The sequence below is a fragment of the Sturnus vulgaris genome, chromosome 18 (genome assembly GCF_052056855.1).
Source record: "Sturnus vulgaris isolate bStuVul1 chromosome 18, bStuVul1.hap1, whole genome shotgun sequence".
Classification (NCBI taxonomy): domain Eukaryota; kingdom Metazoa; phylum Chordata; class Aves; order Passeriformes; family Sturnidae; genus Sturnus; species Sturnus vulgaris.
Genome location: NC_142260.1, coordinates 8,680,445 through 8,703,979, shown reverse-complemented (window position 1 = coordinate 8,703,979; position 23,535 = coordinate 8,680,445). Strand labels below are relative to the sequence as shown.

Here is a 23,535-nt window from a genome sequence, read left to right as displayed (position 1 = left end):
GAGCGTGGCAGAGACACCATGCTCACATGGAGGTGTGGTGTTAACCCTGGTGCCTATATAACTCAGGTCAAAGTTACAAGGTGTTTATATAACTTGAGTTATAAAACATCAATATAACCTGAATCATAACTTTCTACACTTATATAACCTGAATATTTTTATACATAACCTGTAGCTGTTTATACTTATATAACTCTAATCATGTTTTTTTTCTACCTGTATAACTTGATAAAAACAACTGTTTAGATAATGTGATGGCTAGTGTATGGCTAACTACTTGCTTAACACCGTATAGACAAAAGAAAAAAAATGACAAATTCACCAGATAGATCGTTTCAGAGATAGATAAGTAGTACTAAGGAGAAATGGGCAAATGTAAAGCCAATTAGCCACAAAACAAACAATTTAGACTGGTTAGTACCAGACAGACCAAGGACCCCCATGACTGCACATGCTCTGAAGACAAAATTGAAAAGTTCAGATGTGAAAAAGATTTTGGAAGCCCTCATCAAAGACCCCCAACGACCCCTGAGCTGGGGAAGCCCAAGTGCAGTGCAGAACTATCTAATAACCACGAGATCAATACTATGTACATTAGTTCTGGTGTGTATATGACAATGTTATATTGACACAGGAACACTTAACAATTCTTACTGTGTAAATATACCACAGCACTCCACAGAGGTGGCTGAGTTAGGAGGAAATATCCCCCTTACCTTAGTGCTGCAATAAACAAATACCTGCCCCATGGACACCACTCTATGGGGGTTTATTTCCAGCCTCTCTTTGGGGCATCAACCCCCTGCATGACACAGGTTCCCCCCAACCAGGCCAATACTGTGGAGTAGAATTCTTTGAATCATGAAGTTTAACTCATTCTATAATTTCTTTTCACTTAAACCCCACAGTATAAACTAGAACTGACAAATAGGCTCAGTGGAATCAAACCTAGTTATTAATTAATGGATGAGTAAAAGCATTCTACCCTTTTCAAAATGGAACTTTTACTTGGAATGAAATGTTGTATTTTAAAGTTTTTATAAAATCCCCAGTGAAATAAATCCAATTCATATTGCTTGAGGTTAAATGAAACACAGATCTAGCTCCAACATTTCATTTCAGAAGAACTTTACAATTAATGCTAATGCAACATACTTTTTAATTTAAAATTGTTATTTCGAGAAAGACCAAACAGTGAATTTTTCCTTTTGCAACTTTATTTTTTTCTTTCATGCAGTACCTCTGGTTCCAAAAGGGGGGGAGCAAATATCAAATTTGCAGAACAGTTGTATTTTACTAGGAGATTCAAGATCTTGAGGTTAACCAATGGACTTTGAATACACACTTGAGCAGAGAAACTTAGGAAAGCAAATTAAATGTCTTGTCCAATATCAGTATTGTCTACTTCAGCAATTGACAGCTCACAAAATATGACAGACTCATGAAAAAAGAAAATTATTCTACATTAAATGATACTTTCAGTAACTAGAAATGATGAGAGTGACTTGAATTTCATGAAACAACTAGATAACTGGATGTTATCAAAACCTAAGTTCAAGGCCAGCTGAATAGAGTTTTGAGTATCCTGGCCTAGTGGAAGGTTTCCCTAGCCATGGCAGGGGATTGGAATTGAAGTCCCCTACTAATCCAAACCATCCTATGATCAAAAACAAGTTAGCTCCAATAGAGGTAATGCAGCAAAACTCATATAGATTTACAGGAAAATCTATATGCCAAAATTATGGACCTTCCAAATTTAGCATTATTTACATGGAAGGTTTGGTTCAAAGGCCATCACTTCCATTCATTTCTAAACAACAGAAAAATGTGTGTTAGTCCTGATGGTCTCTTTTTGTTATTGATCTGTTGGGCTTTTGTTTTAAAAAAATTACATGCTGGTGGTAACATAGAGTTTTAGCAATCACTTTGAACAACCACCCTCTTTCCCCCAGAAATGTTTGAGCATTGAATGGTCATCTGTCCATCCCAGGCTGCCCCATGGGTATTCAGCTGACACATGTTTTGTTCTATTGCCTGATAATTAGCAATTTGCAGAAACAAGGAGATTTCCAGAACTTGAAAATTTAATTTAATATAAATTATGCATGCACTTCTCTTTTCCTTCTTATTATCTTCTGTGACACACTGTGCAGAGAGCTGGAGACAAAAAGCCAACTGCCAATACACCACAGTGAGTCACAAATCAAATCAAACCCTCAGAACTGTTTGTGTCAAAGACACAGAAGGAACTTGCCACAAGAAAAGCCACTACAGCAGAAACTTCGGATAAGCACAGAAATGAGGAATTCACAACAGGAAAGTTCTAATTGCAGGCCTGGCAGAGGTGAGATCTGGTTAGCACATCCTGGTTCATGCATCTGGACAAAAATTTCCACTGTGGCAAACTGTGGAAAGGAAGCCACTGTTTATGGACATATTACCCCAAGTTTTGGGACAGATGTCACCAGCAAGCACCAGTGGCAATCAAATTACCCCTGTAATTATTTCTGGGGCCTTCCTCCAGAGGACTCTGCATGATGCACAGTGTAAAACTCCCACTGGGGAGGGAGCTGGGCATTCCCACCTTCACACACTGAAATCTTTGTTTCATGGGCTTCCCCCACCCCTGATCAAGACAGTGAATATCACTTTTAACAACAGATATTGAAATTGCAGCAATCAGGTTTTCTTACTGGATCCACAGGTAGTGATACCTTTTCTCCCCACCATCTACTCTTAGACTTTCTTTTTCTTTTTCTTAGACATTTTCTTAAATGATATCGTTATACTTTTATACTGCTATATTACTATATATAATAATAACCAAAATGGTTACAATCTCCTTCCCATTGCAACCAAATTGTATATTTATACACATATATATATATATATATATATATATATATATATATATATGTATGTATAAAATTGTCATTCAGTGCTCTTTCACTCTGATCTGCCCCAAGGGATACATTAGTAAGAATGTCAGTTACCCTGCCTTCAGGAACGAGCTACAACACTATTAGAAGATTTTTTTTTTTTTTAATAGCAATGAAGATGCAAGACAGAGTAATTAACAATTAGGTCTCAAAGGTTTCTGTTCTGGGCAGTATTATTTCTGATATCCAGCTCTGACTGCATTGTGTCCAAGAACAGTACCCATATATTTGAATACAGTGAAATTCAACTCTGCACCCATGTGATAACCAACAAACCCTCAGATCAGGCCATTTGTTTTGGTCACCTCAATTTCTACATTGAGAACTTGTGTAATTTAAACCAACAAAGTTCAATTCAAGTGAAAAAGGGTAAATTTGTAAATACAGTGATCTAATCATGAATCGCTTTGATTATTCAAGAACTCTCACAACAAAAATTCTCAACAAAACTGGATATATCTTCACTTTTAGACTTCCCAGAATCACTCAATTAACTAGATTGAAAAAGACCTTCAAGATCATCAAGTCCAGCCTATAATCTAACATCACCTTACCAATTAACCATGGCACTGGTGCCATGTCCAGTCTTTTTTTGGACACCTCTGGAGTGGTGACTCTGGGCAGCCCATTCCAGTGCCTAGGGAAGGCAACTGCTTCAGGATTCAGGTGAGTGCCCAACAGGACCCTTCTCAGGGGGTAATCATAATTGACAGTCATCAGATGCTGTATTAAAAGCTGCATCTGACAAGTGCAACATACAACTCACCTTTATTAAAGCTGACTGAAATGAGATTTGGCATTATTTAAGCCCTTTGGCAAGAATCAGTTTTTACTCACTAGCAGGAATATAGATCAGCAACTATATGGAAATTACAACAAAAAAAGTGGATAAAAATTATTTTGAAGAAAGATTCCTGACTCCTTGTAAGACTTGCTTGTAAATTTAACACTTACACTGTTTTTGCAGAACTATCAGTTAACTCAAAGCAAATGTCATCAGTTCTGCTAAAGAATCTGCTAAAGTACCCAGGTCTGTGTGGCTCTGAATGGAGAAATAGAATTTTCAACATTTGAAAAACAGCACTTTATATTATTAATCTCACAGCAGAGTCAAATTAACATGTATGTAGACAAATAAACTGCAGATACACATAGCTAGAATTAGACTTTAATTTCTTCAAGTTTCTCTTCCCTTTTTCAGTCCTTTAAAAGTATGAGCTCAAGTTAAAAAAACATTTGTCCAAAAGACCTATAGAGATGGAACACAGGAAAATAAAGGGTCGGAACCAAAACCAGCAACGAAACTGAGAGCACCCAAAAGGTGGTGCTGGTGATTTTGAAAGGCAAGATTGTGCATAGATATCTCTAAATATTTTTTCCTAGAGACAATAGTCTACATCCTCATACATGTTTCAAAATGGCTGCTAGGCTGGTTGACCTAACACTTCCCACAAGTCACAAAAAGTAGGACATACAGGGACATTTTTACATTACTCCAGTATTTCTTCTTTGACATTTTGGCCAATGGCAGCCTTTATCAGACCAAGCCTTACACCACAAAACCAACAAGATAACATTATCCTGCTGCTACTCCCTCCTCCCAGGGAAGCAAAGATATGCTAATTTTATCTGGAGCTATAACTGTGATCCTTTCCTAGAATGCTCATCAAGCACATTACTGAGCTGAAGCACACCATCAAACTGAGCCAAGGCTATATTTAAACTGCTTGGTGTCACTTACATAGGAAACAACCAAAGTCAATCAGAATATCCTGACATCCTGTTATAAATTAGGAAAGGATACATCTTACATCAATTAAGTCAGAACCACACCTCCCACTCCCCACACACCCAATCACAGCAGAACAAAAAAGCCCCAAAATGTCAGGGGAAGAAACAAAGTGGCTAGGGGGAACAAAATGGTGCCCTGCTTTTGTCTCAGCAAGGAAAAAAGTTAATGCAGCAGCTTGGGCAAACAGATGGGGAACTTTTGAACCTCTGGCATTGGTCTCCTCCTCAGGGTAGATGAAGCTGGTGGGTTTTGGTGTCCTTTCTCTAGTTGGTTCAACTTTTCCTGAGGTCTGGGGCTGGGCAGAGCAGTTGCCAAGGCTCCCTGCAGGTCCCCAGGGACCATCTCTCGGGTGCTGCCTGGTCTTGGACCACAAACAAGCCTAACAGCTCAAGAAAAAACAAAAGCTGGCTGAACAATTGCTGCTGCAGTCTCTCCAGGCCAGAGAAAGAGGAAAAAAGAAACTTCTTGTTAAGCTAACAAAAAACCAAGCTAGCTAAACAACAAACAGGCTAAGGCCTGGGAGTTATTTCATGGCACCTCATGTCATTGCCAGGGGCATGGGAAGAGACTCTTGCTTCCCAGAAGAAGGACATGCCTTCTGTTCCAGGGAAAGCAGAGTGGTGGACAGCCAGTCATGATATTTAGTGGTCTTTCCATGTAAATAGTTTCTTTGTCTTACACCTTTTGCTACTAATATTGTTGCTTTATTACTCCTTTTCTTACATCTTATATATTTTCTTATAAATTGGTCTTATTTCAACCTCTGATTCTCACCTTTTTTTGCCCCAATCCATCCCACTGGAGTGGAAAGGGGGAGTGAGGAAATGGTGTTGGGTAAGGGAGAATCTCAGTAGGGGCATTGAATTGAGGAGTTTTATTCCTAAACCAGGACATAAAGGTATCAAGGCAAGAAGGCTGTAAATGTGTTAATCTCACCTGACTGAAGATTTCCTTTCCAGGCATGGGGCATCCACAGCCTTCTCTTTGCAACTCTTTCCAGTGCCTCAGCACCCTCAGAGTAAGGATTTTTTCCCCAATATCTAATTTCCTTTTCTACTAATAAATATGCAAGAAAAGTGCAATTTAGTATGGGAAAGCTTACTAAAATCTATAAATGTTACACACCTAGAGTTGAATACATTTCCTAAAACAGCCATGTAAATTACTGTTATCACAGGCCTAATTCTAATTTTTTGTTTTGTAAAGAGATTCCTTTTTTCCTCACACAATCTCAAAGTTTAATCGAAAAGTGATCAGCATGGAGCTTTGCTAATTAAATCAGTTGAGGGATATTTGGGCTGACACCGTGGTAGGTGTTCAGATTAAGAGATTGTTCCATCGCACTACATATAATAGATGATAGATTAACAGCCTGTTAATTTGAATTGGCAGATAATGGAGAGGAAAAATTAATCATTACAGCACTGCATGCAATACACACACTGCTCTACTAACTGTAGCTTTACAGATTTCTGAACAATTAGAAGGGGTGTAAATGCTGTTTTCAGTTTGAAATGAGAAATATAATACCCCTCACTAGTATTTTACTTATGTGACCATATAATTAGCAAGGATCTGCACCTATTCCTCTGTTGACTAGATTACTAGTAAGTAAGAAACCTTAGAAAAATCCATTTATGTTTAGAAACTTCAACTATGCAGCTTTAATAAAATTGGCTGTAAATTATCTAAATTAAACCTTATCTCTAAATTATTATCTGGGCATTATCATCTAGATGGTGGTATTCAGTTAATGTGAAATGCAGAATTTTCATCCACTCAGTCAATAATTGGCCTTGCAATAATTATTCATTATTGTTGCTATGCACTGGATAAGCCTTTCTTACTAATGAAAATATCTTCCAAACAGATCAGTCCTTCATTCCTTTCAAAGTAAACTAAATCAATGTAAGATAAACTCTAACTGCACATGAAACCTTTCTCCTACATCACCTCTACCTGACACTGAAATTACTAGGATTTTGTGGGCTTTTTCAAAACTTGCATAAAATGATGGTGATTCCAGCTTTCAAGTGGATCAGGACAAAACTGCAGGCACTGGGAAAATGCTAATATGCTTGAAAAATGTCCCAAAGCTTCCTCTCCATTTCATAGCACCCACAGGAAAATTGTATCATGCATCATGTCCTATAGCAGATGCTAAGCCATTTCTGTAAGAAGAGGTGCTCAAACATAAGCTGAAATTAAGGAAGCTGGATCTTTGGAGGAGATCCAGCATGTAGAGTATTCACAAGTTCTAATTTGCTTGTTCTGTAAGCTGTTTCATACCTAGCATGTCCAGAAATAAGAAAGACCATTATAATTTGCAGAAGTGACTAAAGCACTGTTGGATTTCACCTAGAAAATTATGTTTTCCAGAGACTAATAAGCATTTACAAAAAAAATAGAGTTGATGCTTTTTTCAAAGTTGATATTACATATGCTAAAATAGCCATTATGCCTAAATGTCATATCTATATATATAGAACATATAAAAATTCTAGATAACTCATTCTTCTGATGGAAATTTAGGAGATTTCTCCCTTCAATAAATCCACATTCTGAGCTCCTACCTTGATCTGCTCTTTTCATTCTTTACCTCTGCTTCTCAGAGCATCAGTCATAACTTCCAAACTTCGTTGAAGCTTTCAGTGTTTCAGGATGCAAATGCAAACTTTTATTTGCATTAGCAAATAACTGCTGTTTTGGGTAATCTCACTGACACTGCATCATTTCAGCAATATGAAGTATTTTTGTGGGTTTTTTGAAGCTCCCTATTATTGTCTTGCTCATGAAACACAAAAAACTTCTGTTTGTGCTGAATGGATTTTGTTTTAACTATATTCAGCAGAACTTTTCAGTCACTTAAATGACAGGTAGCACAGACTTGGAGTCTTCACTGTCATGGTGTATTGGTTGTATATGTTATTTCCCTCTACTCTCATGCAAGAACATCAAGAACAAAATGACCAAAGACTTTGCAGTCTTGCTGTGCTTAAGGAGAGGTTGACTAATGACATCCCAAAAAAAGAGCCAATACACATCAGAGAGCATCTCAGTAAACAAGAACTTTCAGTCAGTCACTGATAACTTTTTTGAAGGAATTTTGGTATAAATAATTTGATGCAGGCAGCATAGAGTATGCACTAGAATGAATAGAACAAACCTTGAGTCTGAGAAGAGTTTATTATTGTACACCTGCAAAACTACATGTATTTTGTATAATGGTTACTGCCTGATATTTTATTGTTTTGGGAGAAAGCATTACCTGTAGTACTTAAGCATTTAGATCTCAGAAAAATAGGGGTGGAACTTAATCAGGACAAATCCATAAAGAAGTCACATCATTTTAAAAGCTATGTAAAGTCTAGTCAATTTTGTTATTAATGAAGTACCACAATTAACTACTTCCCACTAATACAATTGCATTAGTCTTAATGACCAACCAGTTTGAACTTTAAAAAAGCACTAGCTAGAACTCAAGAGATTTTTCAGGAAATGTATTCATTGAAGACATATATATATATATATAACACTAGGAGTACACTGAATATATTTGTCTCATCTAGTCTATGATTTAAGATAAACAAAGTTTATAATTTTTCAAAGATAACGAAAATCTAATTGGAGAATGGTGGCACAATCTTCAATGGAATAAAGTGCCTCAGTGATAAATGTATTGTTATTTCCAAACCTTAGAGATTAAAGCTATTAATTTCTGATTTTGTTTTTCTGATAATCAAGTTTTGCAGGTAAACAAGGGAAAGAGAACTATTTCTAACACACTCAGTAAAAACAAGATAAAGTCTCCATCATAATTTATTGTGAAAAACTTAAAACTCATATATTCTTTAGGCACTTATAAGAAAGGCTCAACTCCATATACCATGGAAATTATTCTGAATTATTCAGAATTATTTCTGCCCTACACTGTTTAACAGATAAACCACACAAGTGACAAGAGGCTTACAGAGGAACATGCAAGTGCAGTAACTTGCTCAAGATTATGTAGCAGGTCCATAACAGAGCTGAGGATAGGAACTGGTTATCTTGGTATCAACTGGACTACCATATTTACTAAAAGAAGCTGATCAAGTGTGATAAAAAAGAATGAATTGTGCTTTTTAGAATGAAGTTCTTGGTAAATGAAGAATATTTCAATAACGTTTTAGGATTAGCAGCCTTCAAAAGCTGATGGTACAATAACAGCTCCACTAGATAAGAACTCTTTCATAAAGGATGTATAAAAATGGCAGTTTCCTTGTTGTGAAAGGCCATTGACTTCTAAAATAATTACATTGAGGAAGATTACTAATTTGTAACCGTGGCCATAAAAGTCCATGTACTGAATGACATTCCTAAATTTTCAGGATTTGTATCTCCCTAAAATTATAGGGGAGACTGTTTTAATAAACTAACATTTCTATTACTTTTCTTTAGAGGGCACTACCTTATTATAACAACTTAAAAAACCAAACCATTAAAAGTGCCTTCATTTTTAATTGGGTGCTAGTTTAAAAAAGAAAACAACCACTCCAAACCAGCAACAAAAAAATGCTTGCAAACCACAGCCATGAGAACCCTCAATAAGAAAATTAATTGTCAAGCAACTGGAATGTTTATAATTATCGAGTTCTATTTGCAGCTATTCTGTGTCTCTACCTCTAATATTACTGTACTACTGTATATGAAAATCCTGTATGACAAGGATCAAGGTTTCCCAAGATGCTATACTAATATCTAAGGAAACAGCTACTTCACTGAGGTCATAAAGTGAAATAAAAGAAATTACATCAATGGCACAGTTGTACCTACCTGAAACCTGACATCCATATTAATAATTACTGAGATTTTATATGAGATGGGAAAATTGAGACAAATAAGGGGAAAGGAGATAAAGACAATCTGGGCAAGATTTCTGGAAGCACAGATTACCTGTGTTGTTGTTGTAGAAGATATCCAGGTGAAATAAGGTATTGTATCTGAACCAGCACAGCTCCTTGCTCAGTATAGTTTTCTCAGTTTAAGGTACTCAGAGAAACCCTCTACACCAGCAAAAATCTGGAATTTATACACATCCAACTTTATCTTTGAGAAAACACATTTCTGTACTAGGGAAACTGTGCCTTCACAAGCCTCAGAATCTTCCCAGAAAGAGATTCTGTGGTCCAACTTTAGTGATACTTAAGTGCCTTTTGCACAGGAGATGGTTTGAGCTTTTATGGGTAGTGGCTATATAACCTAGGAGCAATGGAGGTATTGATACTGCTTTACAGTCATCTCAAAACAGATTTTGAAATTTTGAGCATTTCTGAGAATGCTCTTTCTAGGCCTTATGTGATTTATAGTCCTACCTACTGCACAGTTCTGTGAATCTATTCCCCTGTAAAGATTAAAATATAAAAGGAAAAATGGATGTGCAAGCATTGTGAATTGGTGTTTACATTGCATTCTTTCAGCTGTGATTTGTACTTGTAAAGACATTCCTCTTGTTGCAAAATTTGGTTGGCGTGAAATTTTCTCAAAAAAGGATGATTTTGTATTTGTTCTTTTTATACTTTTCAAGCCTCATCAACAAGAAGGGAGATTTAATCCATGGGACAGAGAGCAGCTCCCAAGATCTAAGTGAGGTCCAGGTGTTAGAAAAGCAAATTATTTGTTGGCAGAATTACTCTGCTACCATTTAGGGCTGGACACTCTCCAATTATCACAGACCTAGGGGGAGGTTAACAAAGCTTGGGAAGAAGGATGCACCCCTGATAGTGGACACAAAGAATGCAGAATGTGCAGGCCAGAAGGACATTTGGCAGAACCCCCAAGATAAAGAAGAAACTAGTAAGGACAATTCAGCAACTGTGCTGAATCAGTTCCAGCTGGGTAAAAGGTAATTCTGGAAAGGAAAGATCACAACCACGGAGCCAAGAAACCAACCAACTTGAAAGAGAAAGACCGTGCAGACTCATTAGCATAAGAAGTGAGAGAAATACTGATCAATAGAAGAGAGAATATAAATTATCAAAAGAACTAGGTAACTTGTATGCAATGAACATTGATGCTTTTGTTTATTAAAACGTATAAACAGTGAAAAGTTTTGGTAGTTTTTGTGCTGACTTTGTGGATTTGCCATCCAGCCCCCCTTTCTGTGCAGAACTGTAAATAAATCCATACCTCAGCTCTGTGTGTGGATTGGGCTATTGCATACCAGGTGAAAAAACCTATTTTGGGAATCTCTGCTTCATTGAATCTGTACTAGAAATATTATGTCTTATTCTAGTGCTTTTTCACATAATACTGCATGTCTATAATTGCAGGTACTAAATAAAGAGATGTAGATCCCTGTAGGTAAGGACAATTCCACTGAGATCAGTAAGAGCAAAAATGAGCAAAGTACTATTTTTTATTTCCTATTTTATTTTACCACACAAACCTCTTTCTCTTTTACTTAATTGCAGGCATATTTGTTAATCTCACCACACAGATTTCTCACTCTAACCAATGAAATAGCAGATTATCTCTTCCTTAGAGAATGCCTGCCAAGGAATAATAAGTTTTAAAAAACTAAATGGCATATAAACCCAGTGCAGATTTCTTTAAAGAAAAAAACCTCCACATTAGTATCAACTCATACAACTGGTGTTTTTGTTTAAAATTACATTTTGCTTGTACAGTTCTTGTTTTGTCTGCTTTCCTAATTAGCACATCATTTAGGAACCTCGTTGATCATGCCAAATTCTAGCATTATTCATTCTTACTACAGAGCAGCATTGAATAGGCAGACTGTATGGATTCCTCTACAGTTTCCTTGACCATTTCAGGGATATTCACTTTCTTGTCTACTGGAGAGTCATTTGTATGCAGAGCACTGTCACCTCTCTATGTAGCATTGTTAGTACCAGGATGCAATTTTATTTATTAAAACACAGAGCACAATTCCTGTAACCCCTAGGAGCCTCCATCAGAACGAAGACAAGAAAAAACATTTGACATGTGCAAAGTGAACAAGCAGGCTGGGTTGTTTGTTTTTTGGTTTTTTGTTTACAATAAGGTATTTCCTTATAGTTGCACAATCTTATGATACATGTGATGCAAAGTTATAAGATATTTCTACTGTCCCACCTTCCTCCAGAAATAACTGTAATAGGGCTTTTCTTGTTCAATCAAGACAGGCCAGAATACCCAGCTCTCTCCTGACAACTTTTCTTCAACTAAATTTAAAGGTCTGCTTACATTGGTAGGCAAAGATAAAACCTGTGCAGCTACTGCACAGATCTAAACCAATTCTGCTGAAAGCTCTGCTATCCTTGGCTATTTTGAGTGTCTGCATTTAGCTCTACAGAGTCACACAGTCTGAAGATCTTGGTCCCCAGAGCAGGGACAGATGGCTTGCCAGGCAATGATTTGCAAATCGTTTACTTTGAAATCTTCACTCTTCACTAACCCACCCTGCCCACCCTCATACAGGAAGCAAAATCTTGAGCACAAGAAATTCCACAAGTAGAGAGGATCTCATGTTATTTTCCTAATGTTTTCTTCCATCAGTACATCCTTCTCAGTTGCACCTTTCTATTGCCAGAAAACTTGGAAACACATTGAACACTCTTCTTTTGGGCCAAGAAATAAAATTACCAGAAAAATGAACCATAGACATGAAGAGCTGGAAAACAATACATGTACATGCAATCAAAAAACCATTTAGTAAATACAAAGAAATATATGTGATCCTAATCAATGTGCTTGATATGCTACAATCGGTTACTAAAGTACTGTCATAAAATCCGAGTTGTTCTGGGTTGGAAAAACACTTAGTAAGGTAAAGAAAGAGGCCTTTCCAAAAGATGAGACATTTCAAATCACCAGTCAGACCACAATATTTTTAATACTGCACTTGAAAAATTAGTTTATATCTTAAAATTGACAAGGAAATTTAGTTGGCATCTCAAAATACTCCAAGACAGAACAATCTAGCTTTTATTAATTCCTCTGCTTGAGTTTGATGGGGTTTTTTGCCTTTGGGTTTGTTTTTGTGTGGCTTTGGTTTGTCTGTGGTATTTTTTCCTCCCTCCTTAATAGTTTATGAACTAAAATTGCTTAAAGTTGGTGGTTTAGCTCAGCCTAAATAACAAAATCCTGGCTATTTTGCAGATTCAAAATTGGCTTCAGCTTCTAGATAAGCTGGTTGAGTGCTTTTCTGTAGGGTACAGACCTATGGCCAAGAGTTTAAGATGTTTGATGCATCTAACTTAAAATTTAATTTTTTAATTGCTCATTGAGGAAAAAAAGGAAAAAGAAAAGGAAAATATTTGTACATCAGATAAGTATATTTTCTAATTTGAGAGAAACAAGAAAAAGTGGTACTGAACTGTATATAAAATGAAAATGAAAAATTTAATTCCCTACTAACATTAATTATAAAAAGGGTCCAACTTCACTTTTCATATTTAACCAAGATCACTTTGTGTTCCAAAACTGAATTTTTGAACAATTTCTAGAGTATAAAATAAGATCTAACTTTTAGGGCTCAATAAAACAATATATAGCAGTAATTCCACCAACTCAAAATACTATTTTTATGAAGGTCTTACAAATACATTAGTATAAAAACCATTACAGGCCTCAAACTGCTTGCTGAGCTTTGTGCAAGGGGGGTGACAGTGCTTTCTTACTTCATTCTGTTTGGAGAGAATGACTGACCATTCTGCTCAGGTGCATTAAGTTCTTAATTTTATTTCAAACCAAATGTATTCTAAAAGTGCAGGGAATGGATTCTCAACCTGAAACTACTAGTTTTCTGCAATAGAATATAGAGATTTCAGATTAACCCCAAACCAAAAAGCAGCTTGTTTTTAGTCCCACAATTAACTTGTTATCTTTTAGATACTTTTATAATTCAATTTTCAACTGGTCTGCTAGTTCACATTTTACCACTACAACAGAGTTGTCCTCTCCTACATGAAGCATTTTGTCTAATTTATTACTACAGCTGAATCCTCAAGCATTTTTCATGAACATACTCTAAAGAACAGCGAGAAGAAATAAATAAAAAATAACATCTCCTAGGAAAAAAAAATGCAGAGTTGGGAATACATCCCACATTGTTTGAATTCTTGTTTTCTATATTATTTGATGTTTTTCTTGTACTTGTTATTCTCTCAAGAGATTAAAATTACTTCAGTCCTTATGTAACTCTATGCGACATAGTTTGCTGAGAGGAGGTACAGAAAATAACAGAGAGGAGATACAGAAAATAACAGAGCATGAAACATGTGAATGCAAAACTAGCTGGCTTGCTTTCTGTTGTTTCTTATACATGAATTTGAAAGCTTAAGCACATTTTACATTTATAGCGTATTTTTACAGTAAGATTAAACCTAATGTGAAGACAAACAAAATGAAATTATACATAGAAACTGAAGAAACAGCAGATGCCAGCAGAGAATCCCAGCAGAGGAACTGCTGAACACTTCCAGTCCTTCTTATGTACCAGAATAACCCCAGTACATGAATGATTTTTTCTGGCATAATTTCAACAACTCAAGGAGTCAAGTTGCTCAAGCTTTCAGTGAGACCTTTAAATACTTTCTGCCTTAAACTAACTCACAAACATATTTTCACAGAACTACATTACTTCCATAAACCACTTGTATTAATACCTATGTAGAGAAGGAAGGGGGAAAAATCAGCTTTCAGGGATCATTATATTTGTTAGCCATTCATTAAATAAGAATTCCTCTACCAACAAAAATCCTCTAGACAGCAAACCCTCCCTCTACACAGCAAAATAAACTCTCTCCAAAGAAACCCCCAAAGTCAGAAACATCACAACCTCCTCTAAAGAAAAAAAAACTCAACGAAAGAACCCCAAAACACAACAACAAAAACAACTACGCCCCCACTCCCCCAAAAAAGCAAAACCAACAAAAAATCAACAGCACCTATTTTCAGAGGAGGAAATACCAAGAGCTTCTGAGCTCTCCATAGAACAGAGGGGTAGAAGTACAGCAGGACTGATGACGATGCCAGCCATTGATAAGTAGTAAGAACACAGTGGCTATTTTGGACATTTTGGCACTAAAAACAACAATTAATTATCAACTGATTAGTTTCAGCATAGCATCTCAAAGGTTCAGCTACTAAACACCTAAACACAGTGTGCTGATTTGCACTCTTGCTGAGTTTCACCCCATACTGAAAAATACTTCTTAACAAAAAAACCTAAGTGAAGCAGTATAAAAATTAATTTTATTTCTCCATTTTCAAGAGAGACAGTTTCTCTTTGCACATCAAGCACACATTTCATTGCTCTGCCTCAGGAGGAAGAAACTTCCTTAACAATCTAATGCTACCTAGAGCACAGCTGCTGCTTTTCAGTCTTGTCAGCTCAATTTTTCCACATATTTTTTTCTTTTCTCTTCCACATTTCAGTAAAATCTCTGGGTTTTTCCCCGTGTTTATTGTCCCAGACTAGCCTGAAACAAACACATGGCTGCAAAATCCTTCAAACATGATGAGGATGACATATGTATGGTGGGCATAGTGTAATTGCTGGGCTTGTTGCTACTCTTGGTTCACCAAGCAATTCTGAGGTACAAAGTCACAGCTCCTACTTCTGTGGTCATTGATATCAACAAAAGCACAGAATCACCTGAAGAACTGCATCACCTATAGAGAATTCAACAGGACAAAGCATGAGAAAACTATCTTGCTTACCAGGTACACCAGGTAATTTGTCTCCCTCCAACTACCAAAACAAGTTATATAAACACCCCTAAAAACTACTGATGATTTGTTTATGTATGATTTCACTATGGTGAAATTACAGAGATTGGGCCCCACCATAAATCCCTGTTTCCCTGTTGTTGCACAGAAGGTGTTTGGATGCTGTCAAAGCAAGAGCATATATTTGGGTCATGGATAGAAGTGTGGCCTGGAAGACTTTTAGATGGAGACATTAGAAAGATATTCTGCTGCAGTTCCATCTCCAACTGAAAGGGAAAGGTTGTGGTTCTACAATAACATGTGACTCAGTAAATCCATGCTCCATCTTCTAAGTGTTTCCATCTGTCCAAAGTAGGTTTACTTTGTTTTTCAATCAACTTCCACCTTCATAGCTGGCAAATGCAAAGAAAGCCCATTTATTTCCTGCAAGGAAATGACCACAAATTGACCAAATATGACCATTCATAAATAACAAGAATATGTAAATGGTTGGGAAAATCAACACTTTGGGTAACATATACTAGCCTGGCAGCAAATGGGTCTTTTCTTCCTAAGACAGCACATGAAGACAAAACTCACCAGAATTTTTTGACATTTCTCTAATTTTTTCCAGAGAAACTATTAATATCAGCAAGTGAGATATCAAGAAATTCTGTACACACCTATTTCTTCAGCTTTAGGATTAATGTACTGATTTTTCTACTGATTGACTGAAGTATTGTTTGTATTTACAAATACAGCAGAAATTTAAGAGGGGACACTACAAAAAATACTGCTAAGATAAAAACCAGCAAAAGTAAGCATTAAAAAAACCCAGAATTATGTAAAAGGTAAGATGAGTAAATAAGAAAAAGTGTAAATAAAACTATAGTAGCACTTAAAAACTGCTATTTGATGAAATGTAATATTATCCTTCAGTATTTCTAAAAGGGACTTGCTCTCCAATGTGTTTGAAATAGCAAATGTAACAATGCACATCTTAAACCTTTGCACAATATTAAGACTTAAGGATAGTATGAAATTTTTTTTGTTTTCTGACAAACATATTACTTGACTTCCAAATAGAGAATATTTACAATCTGACCCTTGGAAGACAGACTGCACACCCATTGTGCAAAATTACACAATGGGAAGAAACACTGCTTTGGCAAGTGGCATAAATGAGATTTCTTTGCCTGCAGAGTGGAACACTGTCTGTGAACAGTTTTCTATTAAATATAGAAAATAATATTGAGTCCACTGAAAAAGGGATTACAATTTAAATTAAGATATCATTATCTTCTGTCCTTACTGTAAATTAATTAAATGAGGCACATTTAATGTGTCAGCATTCTCATTTTTCTCAACACAAAGAATACATTAAAATGTCAAAAGTAACTCCATGGCAAGTCTCCTGGGCAGAAATGCATTATACATAGCATAAGAAGCAGAATTCCAACATCACAAAAGACTTTTTTTTTTCGTTTTTATGGCCAAACTGAGGCTTTCTTTCTGGATTTTTAATTTAGGTTTATGATCTTTGATATATGGAGCACCGTTGATATTGCCAATGCATTTTTCTCCCTTCCTTTGGCAGCAAGGTGCAAGTGGCTTCCAGTTTGCACTTTCTTATAAGTCTTTAAAATAAAGCCATCAAGCCAAACACATTCCATGAAATTGTGGAGTTGTGCCATTGGTTTAAGCGCCCTTTATGCTTAAACACAGTCCACAACAAAAGCACATCGTTCACAGATACAGTACAAGTCACATCCTAAATACTATGTCTGTACCTCAGATATAAATCCTTACAAGCCATTTACCAAACAAGCATCATCATCCATGCTGAAATCAGAAAGCTTTTAGGGCCCAGAAAATTCAGACAACAAAATTGTGAACTCTATGCAGGAGAAAAAGAATATTTATTACCCTTGCACTTCTGAAAGAATTCAGAAAGCGTATTAAGAACCTACAGCAAAGAATGGATGATATTTTCTCCTAAAGAAGTAGTCTGCTACCACTCTGCAGAATTAATCTTCAATTGTGGGGAAGAGAAGGGACACTACTGGACCTTAGTCTGAGATCTCACATGTGAGGATCAGTTCTGGCTGATTCAGACGGAATGTTACAATGGCACAGCTACAGCCAGAGCATGAACATTCAGTGAGCCTCACACTTCACTTCAAAGTCCATAAAGGAGGGTTCCATCTACTTTCATATCAGCCTAAAAGAAAAACAGTGACTATCAACATCTGATTATAGCCCAGTGTTCTTAATACCAAACAGATCTTAAAAACTAGAAACAAGGATTTTCAACTTTCTCCCACTCCATGCCAGCACAGTAACATCAGATATGCTCCTCTTTATCTTTTCCTCAAGTCACAGGCTGAGTCATTTATACACCTCTATCCGAAAGGAGGGAAAATTTCTTTTCATATCCCTGAAAAAATAATTACCAAACCAAACAAATGTAAAGAAAATAGTTGAGCTTAAAAATACATCCAAGGAAAGCTCAATCAAAGCTTAATTAGGAAATTCATAATTTTTTAAATCACTTCTAACAGACATATACCAGATCAACACCTGCACATTCATTAACCAACTTAAAATGAGCACACTTTTTTATCCTGCTACAAACAACAGAAGATGCATTATTTTGAAGCCATTGTATTAGAGATTGCTTTGGAACACCAGTGTAGTAAGACTGACAATAAACTGTACTTCTAGAAAAAAAAAAGACCACCAGCTCCTTCTCTACAACTAAAAAATTCTGCCTTTTACAGCCCTGTTATTTCTACATGCATTTAATGAGCTGCTGTAGTAGAAATATTGCCATTGTTATTGAAGTGCATCTTGTTGGGTTTATGGACTTGTTCCTGCTTTTAAGCATTCTACTGCAATCAAATTATTCAGTGTCTTGTATCTTTGTCATATTTCACATGTGACAGAAAGGAATGCACTGTCACCAAAAAAAGGGAAAGAAAAGCTCTGTTTCCCATCAGGCTTCTTCTAAGGAGTTGTATTTTTGTTGTTTAGACAAAAAATTTTGGTATAGAGCATTTCAATAGTAAAGTTCAAATATTATTCAGAAAGCTGACCTTTTAATTAAAAGCAGGGAGGTGTCACTAGACAAGATCATAAATCGTAGTTACTGACCCCAGTGACTGCCTCCATGTAAGATTCCATTTTACAAGCAGCATCCAGTCAGGAATCTGGGTTTAGGTGTCTGGGGCTACAAAGGCATGCAAGTGGCCACAGAATAATTGTACACTGTGTCTACCCCCTGAACTCTCAGGGCAGCAAGACTCATTTCTGATATCATCAGAAAACCCTATGTTGTCTTCAGCATGATTTGAAAAATATCAACACATAAAGTCTATCACATTAAATCTGCCCAAATCGAAATGTCAAAGGAAATATAGAAGTGGACAGGAAAACACAAATTTCGTAATTTTTACCAAGCTAAATTAATCTTCAAGAATGTTCCACTTTGCATTTTGAGAGACTGATTTTAGAGCAGTAATTTTTACTTATGTCATCAAAACATTCATGTTGAACTGGATAGACAATTTCAATTAAATCTTATGACCTCTTTGGCACTACAACTGATGAAAAATATGATTAAGACTTATTATCATTGTGTCTCAAAGCCATACCAAAATCCAGTTTCGATAATGCAGAAAAGATCATTCTTTTCAAAACCATGAACTTTCTATAATTTTATGGGCATTTGATTAATGAGTATGATTTTAGACCAAGTTTAGAAGTTACATACAATTATGAAATAATGGTGATAGTTGTGTACTTTCCTCTTCTTAACAATATTATCAAATAAAGAAAGATTACACGTTGCCTTAACATAGCTTAACTCATCAATTCATATTTGTTTGAAATTAATGCTTGAAGACATGCTGAGGTCTTCCAAAACTCTCACCATGACATGATGCAAAATAGATGGCATCACCACCTGAAATCCCTGAGTTATCCATGAGTTATCCACCTCTGCCAACAAGTACTGTGCTCACTCATTTCAGTACCAATGTATGAAATAGAGTACAAACTTTCACAAAAATAAATCCTCACCATGGAAAACTCTGTCCTGAGAAGTTAATATCTTGCCTTAGCTAAGCAATTTCACATGGTAAGATATTGTACCCTACTTTTTTTGCAAGAAAAGCTGGTCCTGCAAACCTTCTTTGTTGGGTCCAACCAAGGAATCAGCCATAGGTTTACAACCAGTATTAACTGCCAGAGCCAGAACTGCCTCTGCTGAAGGAGATTAAAGCACAACCTCTCTCCAGTAAATGGCATGTTGACAGCATTGCATTTTTGAAGCTTCCTGTATGTGCTATTGAAAAATTACTCCATCTTCTACACAGCCAGTTAAAAACCAAGTGACTGCTGAAGAGAGTAGACCAGGACTTTTACAAATCTCCAACTCTACAACAGTTTCAGCCTCCTTTTGTAATGGGGGGACCAATCTGGTACCAAAACTCACTTTGCAACACATACTATACACGGGTGGAATTTTAACTGGAATTTTTCTCCCATTTATCATTCTCATTTCTCAATTACATAAGAACATAAACCATCACAGGCCACAACATTGTGCTCTTATGAAAATATACACACTCCTCAGAATTATAATTCTCATAATTAGCATCCACATGCCAATGTCAACTTCTTGATATTCTTTCCAAGTATTTTTTAAAAGTTGAGGGGGGATTTGAATTTATTAGGTTTTTTTTACAATTATCCAGAATTAGCTATGCTTCATTTCTCATACTGGTAACATTTGCTCAAGAAGATAACAACTCACTTTTAGGGCTCTACACTAGATACATTTACTCCCATGAATGTTGGAGGAGTTTTTAAGCTTTCCATATCTCTTTTCAGAACAGGTTAATCTGCACAAACTCATGCAAGTTGCAAATCTGCATCTGCAAAAGCTGGTTTGGTGCTTCCTCCTCATTTTAACTCTTCTTCCAAGGATGCATCACTCTTTAATGAGCATAAAATTCTTAATACAAATCAATTCACATGACTGCTAGTGAAAGTTTCCTTAGCCCTTTTATTACATGAGGAGAATTGAACCACAATGTATTCCTGCAAGTGCTAGACTCCAAAGCACATCAGCATGGCTCACATGGACCAGCACTGTGGAACCCCTAACCAGAAATGTTACCAAAAAAGTTCCCTCCTTGTGCCAATAGAAACCCATTCTAAAGTAGGGAAGTTACAGCATAATTGAAGCAATTTCCTGATTTCTCCCTGCATTCAGGCATCTTCCTGTTCAGAGATTTTCAGTTATTATTTGCCTGTGTATGTAGCTCCTGCTGTCGCTTACTTTGACTATGTAGCAGGCACATACTTTTCTCTTTTCTTTTTACATCTCAGTGAACAATTAATCCTTAAAACATGCAGTGCTTCTGGAAAAGGCTGCTTTGATTCCCATTATACAGGAGGAGACACAGCATAAAGGAAAAGGTCACATTTCCCCGAAAAATTTATGTGCACATATCCTCCAAGAACATGCTTTATAGACTCATTACTATTTATTATGCACTTATTTCTGTGTCATTATTCTAACACAGCAGAGAAATACCATAGTCAAAATTTGGGCTTGATTTACTGATGAGGAACTGGAAGTTGAGCAGTCTAAACAGAGAGCAGTATCATAATAGATCTGCTCTGTACCCAACATGAATTTCTCATCTGTGTACATCAAGACAATGGGATAAGGTGTCTCAGCTTTATCTTTTCTTTGCTGAACATATTATACTGACAGCATAGACAATATCCTATCTCTGAGCAAGCAAGCAGAACACATTATCTTATCAGAACACTGCATGGTCAGATCAGGTTTATTTTTAAGCTGCAATAGATTTTGTTCATATTTTCCTCACACTCATACTTTCACAGAATTAAATTATTCTAGATTGCAGATATTTTTTAAACATTTACTGGCATTGAGATAACACTTTAATATCTTACAGTAAAAAAACCTGTAAGCCCCGGGTCTATATTCTGATATAGAATCCTAACTGAGATGAGATTGTTCAAGTGTTTTTAATTGTTTTGCACTCTATAAGGGAAAACGTTAGCTATTCTCAGTTTCAGCTGTTTTCCTTTCCTTACAATGAAACAGCCTATCTGGTTTAACTGCTGTGTATATAAAGCTTACATTTGTCACTGCCTTGTTACATGCCACAAGCTGTGAGTCAAGTTATACAGAAGCACCTTTCCCAGCATAAAAAACAAACAAACAAACAAACAAACAAAAAACAAACAAAAAAAAACCACGAAAGAAAAAAAAACCCACCAAAAAAACCCAGGACCTACCAAAAAAACCCCCCACAAAACAGAAATATCAAACCAAAACAAAAATCGCAAACAAGCAGAAACCCACAAACAACAACAGAACCAAACCAAACACCAAGACAGCATTCAATCTCGAGTGGATCAGCAGCAGACAGACAAGAATCAGAGACGATCTTTGCTCTAAACTTAACACCCCAGAAAAAAACTGAAATCTGTATTATTTCTCTTCAAAGCGCTGTAAAAGGAAAGAGCAGGAGCACTCTGAGCTGTGGGTACTCACCCAGCGCCCCAGACCAGCGCAGGAAGCAGAGGCAGCACGTAACAAGCAGCGATGAATTTCATCGCCGCGCTCCGGGGTCTGCTGCGCTCCGAGCACCGAGCCCGCACAGCCCCACAGCCGGGAAACAGCGCAGACGGACACACGGACGGACACACGGACACACAGACACACAGACGGCGTGAGGAAGGAAAGGAAGGCCGAGCGGGATCTGAGCTCGGTAGGGATACCGGGAGGCAGGGACACCGGGAGGCAGGGACACCGGGAGGCAGGGATATCGGGAGGCAGGGACACCAGGAGGCAGGGATATCGGGAGGCAGGGATGTCGGGACGCAGGGATAGCGGGAGGCAGGGACACCAGGAGGCAGGGATGTCGGGACGCAGGGATACCCGGAGGCAGGGATGTCGGGACGCAGGGATATTGGGACGCAGGGATATCGGGACGCAGGGATACCCGGAGGCAGGGATACCCGGAGGCAGGGATATCGGGAGGCAGGGATATCGGGACGCAGGGATACCCGGAGGCAGGGATATCGGGACGCAGGGATATCGGGACGCAGGGATATCGGGACGCAGGGATACCCGGAGGCAGAGCCCGCCCCGCAGGCTGCGCCAGGACGCGCCCCTAGGGCCGGCCGAGCCGGGATTATTACGGTGTGATGATGCTCGGAGCTTCATTCCAAAGAGACGGCGGGCCACGGCTGAGAAATCCTCTCTGGAAGAAAGGGGAAAAAAAAAAAAAAAGGTGTTGAGAAAGCTGCAGTAAAAACAGCACCAGTATTTTGCAGTTTATGTGATGTAAGGCAGGTGACAGAGAGGAGCTGTTCCAGCCCAGAGCAGCCTGTCACTGCGTGTAGCCCGGTGTCATTTCTGCAAACAGGAACACGCAAGCTACTGTTTCAATCAGGTGTTCATTCAACCCATATCGAGTTGAAGGTAGGAGAAGAAATAGATTCCAGAATAGGATTTAGAACAATGACATCTCTAAAAGCCCTTCATCATCTGAAACAATGGACAAGACCTTCAAATAAATAAATACCCTTTTCCTGTTTCCTGTGTTTGTAATCTCCCGATCTTAATGATGGATTACATAAATCAGCATTGGTTAAAGATGTTTTCAGTGTGTAGATAATTGTCTACCTTAACACAAGTTCATCTGATGGCAAATCATATGAAAGTATAACATTTAAAATGAACTAATCTTTCTCCACAATACCACAAAACCCCAATTAAAAAAAACTTGTCTGCAAGTGAAGGAAGTGTGGTCATTACAAGAAAGATATTTGGTTACCTATGGACTTCTCTGTTCTTACAAAAGGCATCTAGAAACTACATTATACATCACGAGCATAAAATAAAAATTTCCTTAGTTTAAACTGGTTTGACATCGCATCAGCTGTTTGTTGTGGAGTAATTTTGTATTCCATCACAGAATACAGAAATTCAATGTCTGTAAGAAATAGAAGACTTTTTAAAATCAGTATTGTCCCTTAATAAGATATGCACACGGTGAA

At 37.2% G+C, this 23,535-nt stretch overlaps 1 protein-coding gene across 14 annotated transcripts in view; it reads right to left on the bottom strand.

The window, feature by feature from the left end:
• LUZP2 (leucine zipper protein 2) overlaps positions 1 to 23,067 on the bottom strand; it is a 92,397-nt gene extending 69,330 nt beyond the window's left edge. For 2 of the 14 annotated variants that reach the window (XR_015807450.1, XM_088175291.1), the window contains exons 1-2: positions 22,675 to 23,057; positions 22,025 to 22,105 (exon numbers count right to left, since the gene is read on the bottom strand). Coding sequence is in view for 12 of the 14 variants with exons in the window: in XM_088175291.1 (XP_088031417.1) it covers positions 22,025 to 22,086 (62 nt within the window). In the remaining 2 variants the exon portion in view is untranslated. The other 12 variants (XM_088175292.1, XM_088175295.1, XM_088175288.1 and 9 more) reach the window with 9 other exon arrangements.
• Positions 23,068 to 23,535: the final 468 nt, after the last annotated feature.